At 39.8% G+C, this 8,538-nt stretch overlaps 1 protein-coding gene across 7 annotated transcripts in view; it reads left to right on the top strand.

The window, feature by feature from the left end:
• LOC139946442 (transcription factor RFX3-like) overlaps nt 1–8,538 on the top strand; it is a 30,506-nt gene that overhangs the window by 12,717 nt on the left and 9,251 nt on the right. For 4 of the 7 annotated variants that reach the window (XR_011787241.1, XM_071944100.1, XM_071944095.1 and 1 more), the window contains exons 4-13: nt 515–830; nt 1,318–1,499; nt 1,765–1,884; nt 3,142–3,382; nt 3,832–3,926; nt 4,404–4,555; nt 5,646–5,743; nt 5,967–6,116; nt 7,286–7,494; nt 8,009–8,157. Coding sequence is in view for 6 of the 7 variants with exons in the window: in XM_071944100.1 (XP_071800201.1) it covers nt 515–830; nt 1,318–1,499; nt 1,765–1,884; nt 3,142–3,382; nt 3,832–3,926; nt 4,404–4,555; nt 5,646–5,743; nt 5,967–6,116; nt 7,286–7,494; nt 8,009–8,157 (1,712 nt within the window). In the remaining variant the exon portion in view is untranslated. The remainder of the gene's footprint in view (nt 1–514; nt 831–1,317; nt 1,500–1,764; nt 1,885–3,141; nt 3,383–3,831; nt 3,927–4,403; nt 4,556–5,645; nt 5,744–5,966; nt 6,117–7,285; nt 7,495–8,008; nt 8,158–8,538) is intronic. The other 3 variants (XM_071944097.1, XM_071944099.1, XM_071944098.1) reach the window with 3 other exon arrangements.

Genomic DNA, 8,538 nt, shown 5'->3' on the forward strand with positions numbered 1-8,538 from the left:
CAGAAGTGATGCAATTAAGTTTTTGAAAGCTAGTTGTTTTGTCAAATTCTGAGGTGTAATATTTGTTAGAGGAAAAGGGGAGTTTTTCAAAGTTACCTTATAAAACATTAGATAGTTGCTTTTGAAATCATAGCTGTTTGTTTGAATACTTAGATATAAGTTTGTGCATGTATGCTCCGTGGCACAAACTCACAAACCAAGCACACTAATGTCTTTGTACAACTGCACAGCAGGCATTGAATCCTGCAACCAACTTACCCCCACCCCACCCAGCTTGGAGTCTAGCCCAACATACCCACCACACAACCCCACTAAATTACCCCCTACCCTATTTGTTACCTTACCTATGGTGATGTGGCTAAACCATACTAACCCCATGCAATCGTTCTCTCCCCCTTCTACTCTACCTTTCTCCCCTTGGATCTCTCCGTTTCCTCTTGGGATATTTTTTTCTGTTTTGGACGGTTTCCACGACCTTTTTTCTGTTTCTTATGAAACATCTCGCTGACCGTAGGGCAAACTATCCTTACAGTGAAGCTACAACGATGTACACCCAGGCCACCCCGGCCGGAGGGGCCACGTACTACTCATCAGGACAGGCTCTTACCTCTGGACCACTTGGAAGCATCCAGACCATAGGAGGGTCCAACATGTCTGTGGGTGGTACCACTATCGTTGGAGGGAACATCATCGGAGGGAATCTACTGGGAGGGCCGCAACTCATCACGCAACAGGGGAATACGTATCTTTTACAAGGGCACACGATGGATGGCAACGGGCACCCTCTTACCCACACCACACGGGCATCACCCGCCACAGTAAGACCACTGGTAGTTTAAAAAAAACCTTTTCAATCGATTCTTGTGTTTGTACGAATGTCGTTCCTTGCTGGATGCGTTTTATTTTATTTTTTGTAGTCGTGCAGTTTCATGTAAGTTGTGCTTTTTGATTTGATGTAGTAGTGGAAGGCATTTTGAATAAATCTAATAACAATAAAAAACAACAATTTGCAATACCTTTCAAATGAACTCAGGTCAACCTATGCACTTTAAGTAAAGTTTTGTGGTCTTTTCTTGAAAAAGTTTACAATCTTTGTCCATCAATAAATACAAAATCTCAAGAAGTCAAATTTGCATGTTTATGTTTTCAGACTTAATTAAACCAGTGCTACTTTGATGTAAATTGGATGTGAAAAAAGTACTCAGAAAGATAACAGCTCCATGAATTCTTAGAATTAGATTGTGTGGTAGGCTGTCAATGTCATCCCCTTCTTGTTTCTTTTTGATTTCTGATTATTGCCCTTTTCTCTCTTATTAGGTCCAGTGGTTGTTGGATAACTACGAGTGTGCAGAGGGTGTAAGTTTACCCCGAAGCACCCTCTTCAATCACTACATGAGGCACTGTCAGGAGCATAAGATCGACCCTGTCAATGCGGCCTCCTTTGGGAAGCTCATCCGCTCTGTGTTTCTCGGTCTGAGAACTAGAAGACTAGGAACAAGGTTAGGAACCTCAAATCTTGTCTTTTTTATTTTTCCATCTCTGTTAAAAGTCTTTGGATTAAATATCAGAATACTTTACTTGAATCTAAATAGTAGGAGCTTTATCATCTGTAAATATGTATTCTTTAGATTTTGTTGATGGCCCATTTTTTTTAGATTTGCCAGCCCAGCTCTTTTTTCGTTCTATTATAACGCTTGGTCTATCAAAATCCCCTCGAACAGTGGTTAGTTCTTGAATGACAATCCATTGTCTTGTTAAACACAGGGGGAACTCCAAATACCACTATTATGGGATCCGTATCAAGAGTTCGTCACCTCTCAATCAGTACCAGGAAGAGAGCGGCCACACAGCCATGAGACAGCAACCCATCAACTCTGCTAAGAGGTGAGTATTACAAACCCAACCTCAGTCCTATGGGTACCTTTTTCCCATGGGTACCTTGTTCCTATGAGTACCTTGTTCCTATGGGTACCTTGTTCCTATGGGTACCTTGTTCCTATGGGTACCTTGTTCCTATGGGTACCTTGTTCCTATGGGTACCTTGTTCCTATGGGTACCTTGTTCCTATGGGTACCTTGTTCCTATGGGTACCTTGTTCCTATGGGTACCTTGTTCCTATGGGTATCCTTGTTCCTATGGGTACCTTGTTCCTATGGGTACCTTGTTCCTATGGGTACCTTGTTCCTATGGGTACCTTGTTCCTATGAGTACCTTGTTCCTATGGGTACCTTGTTCCTATGGGTACCTTGTTCCTATGGGTACCTTGTTCCTATGGGTACCTTGTTCCTATGGGTACCTTGCTCCTATGGGTACCTTGTTCCTATGGGTACCTTGTTCCTATGGGTACCTTGTTCCTATGGGTACCTTGTTCCTATGGGTACCTTGTTCCTATGGGTACCTTGTTCCTATGGGTACCTTGTTCCTATGAGTACCTTGTTCCTATGGGTACCTTGTTCCTATGGGTACCTTGTTCCTATGGGTACCTTGTTCCTATGGGTACCTTGTTCCTATGGGTACCTTGTTCCTATGGGTACCTTGCTCCTATGGGTATCCTTGTTCCTATGGGTACCTTGTTCCTATGGATACCTTGTTCCTATGGGTACCTTTTTCCTATGGGTACCTTGTTCCTATGGGTACCTTGTTCCTATGGGTACCTTGCTCCTATGGGTACCTTGTTCCTATGGGTACCTTGTTCCTATGGGTACCTTGTTCCTATGGGTACCTTGTTCCTATGGGTACCTTGTTCCTATGGGTACCTTGTTCCTATGGGTACCTTGTTCCTATGGGTATCCTTGTTCCTATGGGTACCTTGTTCCTATGGGTACCTTGTTCCTATGGGTACCTTGTTCCTATGGGTACCTTGTTCCTATGGGTACCTTGTTTCTATGGGTACCTTGTTCCTATGGGTACCTTGCTCCTATGGGTACCTTGTTCCTATGGGTACCTTGTTCCTATGGGTACCTCGCTCTCATCAGCACCTCGTTCGGATGGGTTTTACTCTAGAGTATGCTTTGCAAACTATTCCTAAATCTGAGATCTGTTCAGAAAGCCATACTTATGAAGTTTGCCTGAGGAATAAAGACAAACAGCAAGTTGTTTTTGAAAACTAAGCAATGATCTGACCTTTATTTTTTTTTCAAGATTCAAGCCATCTCCATTAGGCAGCAAACAAGACGGCACAGAGGGAGGGGGAGCAATAAGTGGGACAGCAGCCCAAGACCCAGTGCAGACTCAGACCCAGCAGCACCAGCAGTTCCTTGGGGATGCCTCTATGGCTCTACCCGACTTCACTGAGCTCAAGTTTGGTACCACCCCTCTGCCAGATGGAGTAACGCATGATGATGTAAAAGCCTTCCAGAGCCTATACAGGGAACACTGTGAGGTGAGTGAGAGTAGAAATATAGTACCTCTTGATGCAACAAGAGAACAGAGGGGTGGACCTCTTCTTATAGCAATAAGTGTTACTGGGATCTTTTACGAGCATAACACAACTCACAGGACCAATGACTTTATGTCCCATCAGAAGGACAAAGCAATAATTGGTTAAGTTATTATTATTAAGTGTCTTGCTTAAGGACTCTCTTACCCACACTCTGCGGGTCAGAAACACCAAAGCTTGGGTCTGGTTCTTTACAATGTTTTTAAGTCTATGTTAAAAACTCATTCATTTGAAGCTGCTTATTTGTAATCTGCTTATTTGTAATCTGCTTATTTGTAATCTGCTTATTTGTAATCTGCTTATTTGTAATTGTATCTTTCTCTCATTTTCGCATTAGATGCTTAAGAAATGTATTATTATTATTATTAACACAGTTTCTTTTGTTCAAACAGGCGATCCTTGATGTGGTGGTCAACCTTCAGTTTGCATTGATTGAAGCATTGTGGCAAACCTTCTGGAGAAATCCTCCCACCGATGCACAGCAGAAGTATGTCACTCAATAGTTCTTTTACTTTTTACAATTCATCATTACAGTGACATATATCCAAGCTCAATACACCATTTGTTTTACTACGTGAGGGTGCTCTCAATATTTGTATCACTTCCAGGGTATACACTATTCGTCCTGCACACTTTTAATTGGCGTTCTGTTTTTTTTTGTTGCGCAATTGTTTTAAGTTGCTTTAGTTAAAACAGCTCCTTTAAAGGTCTAATTGTCTGTGGTGGATATGATGCCTGTGCTGGTACTGTATTCCCATCTTTAATTACTGTTTTGGGTATGATTGAATATACCCCCGGAAGTGATACAACTGATTGACTGATAACTTGTATTGCTTTTTTCCCTGATACAACTAGTCAAACATGTGCTCTTTCATGTTTCATGTTATAGCAAAGCAAAAGTGAATCATTTAACTAATGCTGGAAATCAAAACGTAATTTTTCTGTTTTGTTTTAAACTTTTCAGCGAGGTGGATGTAGAGAAAAGACTTCCAAAAGCCAAGCTGATTTCTTTATGTCAGACTGATCCAGTGCAGGACTATGTCAAACACTACGACCATGTATTATACCAGGGACTAGTGGAGGTACTAATACCGGATGTACTGCGCCCAATACCAAGTAAGTTTATAACAAGGTTTTTTTTGTTAAATTTTTACAATGCGCCTTAGCACCTTGTAAACCCTTATAAGTGCTGCATAATTGGGTTTCAAAATTCATCACTGCAATTATCTATCTTTCTGAATATTTTGTAAATGCACAGCGCATTGAGTACCTTGTTTGGTAGATACGTGCGCTATATAAGACTTTGATATTATTATTATTATCCCATGAAATCTGTTACAAAGCCAAGGATGGCTCCAAAATTGGAAAGCCTTAGCACCTTAGCACCTTGTAAACCCTTATAAGTGCTGCATAATTGGGTTTCAAAATTCATCACTGCAATTATCTATCTTTCTGAATATTTTGTAAATGCACAGCGCATTGAGTACCTTGTTTGGTAGATACGTGCGCTATATAAGACTTTGATATTATTATTATTATCCCATGAAATCTGTTACAAAGCCAAGGATGGCTCCAAAATTGGAAAGCCTAAAGCCTTGTTCGTACTTCATGCAAATGTGATACAAATTCTTACGTTACTTATTCACAATAAATAATTCGCATCAGTCGACTTGTTCTCAACTCCTGCGAAAGATGTGCTGCGAAAACTTCGTTCGCATTTCGTTCGCATTTGCATTCTCCAGAAGTATGAACCAGGTTAAGTGCTACGACAGATACATTTGCTGTGCAAAAAGTGGATAAATGCACCCTTTACTTCAAAAGAGTAGCCTTCATTCTGTGATCGTAACCTTGTATATTTTTCTGTGTGCTTTCATCTGTGTCATCTATTTCCACTTGAATGCTTTTGTTACTCAAGTAAATCTGTTTAGGTGCATTGTGTTGTGCTGCCGTTTAGCCTTTAAGAAAGACTCTGCTAGACTTGAAACGCCTGGACACTAACTACAATATTTTCCATTCAATTTTAAAGGTTTAGTTTTCTCAAAATAAAACATCAAAAAAGGTGTCTGGAGTAACAGCTCGTAAGGGCACAATGCTGCACATGAAAGCTGTATTTGTAAATATTTTATTATTTAAATGTATAAATTAAATTATGAAATAAGATGTCAACCCTGAAATATTTATTTGTAATGGTTTGAATAATTTTCAGGTGCCTTGACGCAATCCATCCGTAACTTTGCAAAGACGTTAGAGACGTGGCTCAAGAACAGTATGACGGGCATTCCACAAGATATGATCGGCCTCAAGGTAAGAACTTGATTATTGCCAAGCAGAAAGCGATTCTCGTCTTCTCTGGGGTTTCCTCCTACATCTAAAACTGAAACTTCCTTCTCCATCGGGTTCTTGGCTAGTTCAGTGAGAGTCCTTGGCTCCACAGCCAGAATAAATGAAATGGAATGATGTGGCATGGCATGGCTGCAATGCATTTTCTTTCCTGTAATTGACTGGCATTGCTCTTTTTATCCTGTAGGTTGGGGCCGTGACAGCCTTTGCTCAAACCCTCCGCCGTTACACCTCACTCAATCACTTAGCCCAGGCAGCCAGAGCCGTTCTGCAGAACACCTCCCAGATCAACCAGATGCTCAGTGATCTCAACCGGGTGGACTTTGCAAATGTACAGGTTGGTGTTAGTGCAGTGAGAAATAATCAATTAACCATTTCAATGTGGAATCAAAATAGACTTTACACAGGCATCTAACTCTTCTGCGGTTTTCCGCTTTCATTAAATATAAATCCGTCATTACGAAAAAACTCGGCGTTAAAAAGTTATCATGCTGCTTGAAAACAAAATCTGTGTTGGATGCTCTGCTAAAGTTTACACGTTACAAAAACACAAGTTCTGCTCGTACAGTATACCTTGTACACATTTTTTGCACAGTCTGGCCCCATAGTGTTTTTATTGTTTTTTGTATAAGGGGATGCAGCGGGAACTAGACGCCGTAAGGGACCAAAACGTGGTTAGCTTCAGTCTGGTCCACGCGATCAATGGGAAAATATAAAATTGAGGTGTTATTTTTCTGTGTTTTGTTTTCTTTTGGGCTGATGAGTTGCATGCCTTTATATACAAACAGTGCTCATTAAACAAAAGAGACTTCAAAGAAGACCCAAATTTCATATTTCTGACTGCAATAACAAGCAGATTGTGATAATTGCATTGTGTGCTACTGCCATTAACGTCAAATATTGCAATTTTTTGGCAGTTTATCAAATATTGTATTGTGTGAATGCTCATTCATGTTTGTTGATACTAGACTCTGTTTTTGTCTTTTTCATGAAGGATTTTGATAAAATACATTTTATTTAATGTAATGTCAATGTAGATTTTCATGTTATTTTGCTAAACCAGGAACCACTTCATTACTCTGCTTACTGCCGAATTATGTGCTCATGAACACCATTCTCTGGTTACTGTGCAAGCACCAAATATCTGCGCTTGCTGTGTAAGCAGACAATGTATGCACGCACGCAACAATGTTCTGCTAACCCTTGAAATATGCTTATCGTAAGCGCAAAATTCCCTGCTTTTGTAAGGATCGATTATTTGCTTACGGTAATGCAGCAATGAAATTGAGTCCAGGGCCCAATTTCATTAAGCTGATTAGTCAAATGTTCTGCTTGACAAATTTCTGTGCATAGCACAGAATTAAAGTAAATAAATTCTCAAAGCTAAAACATGCAGGAACTTGCTGCACCTCAATCCAAATTGACAAACCTCACTGCATTGACTTTTGAAACGTTTTTGCGACTACTCTGTGAGAAACTGAATTGTTTCGCCATTTCTCTGTAAAGGAACAAGCATCCTGGGTGTGCCAATGTGATGACCAGATGGTACAGCGTCTAGAGCAGGATTTCAAATCCACCCTACAGGAACAGAACTCACTGGAGCAGTGGGCCGCATGGCTAGAAGGGGTGGTCACAGAGGTCCTGGAGCCCCACGAGAACTCACCAAACTTTGCTAAGGCAGCTCGACAGTTCTTACTCAAGTGGTCTTTTTACAGGTAAGCTAGGAGAGAGTGCAAATAGAGTGTTGGCACTTTTTTCTTGAATCATGACCAAAAACCGAAATAATATATTTTGACGTTAAGTGAAGACACCTATTCACACTTGCATGCCCTACCATTGGAGAGTCCCTCTTGTTCTATTTAGTGCGGCGCCTTTGAATGGTTTTCTATCAGATTAAAGTACGCCTTTACAAATACTGTGTTATTATTATTAATATTATTATAAGAAGTGGCATTCACAGATTATTAATATTATTATAAGAAGTGGCATTCACAGATTATTAATATTATTATTAGAAGTGGCATTCACAGATTATTAATATTATTATAAGAAGTGGCATTCACAGATTATTAATATTATTATAAGAAGTGGCATTCTCAGACAACCCAGTCTGTAAGTAGGGTCTCACTTTTTAGGTTATTTAGGAGTTTGTGAGGACGTGAAAGAAACAAAAAACAAAGAAATTGAATCAGAGTAAATTAGAGAGCTTTCTGTTGTTCGTTCTGATAGTTCCATGGTGATCCGTGACTTGACGCTGCGTAGTGCCGCAAGCTTTGGGTCGTTCCATTTAATACGTCTGCTCTACGATGAATTCATGTTCTACCTGATTGAGCATAGGGTGGCGGCAGCCACAGGAGAAACCCCTATTGCTGTAATGGGTAAGTCCATTTTTATTTATTTTATAAGATCAAAGGGTATTTACTGTGTCTTTTTATAGTTGCTCACACAAACATGTGTATTGAGTAGGTTACCAGTGGAAATACTATTGATTGTGTACCTATTGTGAATGGTTTCAGTTAAATCATATTTCTCTTTGTTTTTGCTGTAATATTTTTGCAATTAGCAAATGAACAGATTGTAATACTTGCATGGTGTGTTGCAGCAATTAACGTCAAATATTAACAATTCCTTTATGCAATTAATTAAATATTTAATTTTGTGAACGCTCATTTATGTTTGTTGATTCTGTTTTCCTGTTTGTTTTTGCTGTAATATTTTTGCAATTAGCAAACGAGCAGATTATAATACTTGCAATGTGT

The sequence above is a fragment of the Asterias amurensis genome, chromosome 13 (assembly GCF_032118995.1).
Source record: "Asterias amurensis chromosome 13, ASM3211899v1".
Taxonomy (NCBI): Eukaryota; Metazoa; Echinodermata; class Asteroidea; order Forcipulatida; family Asteriidae; genus Asterias; species Asterias amurensis.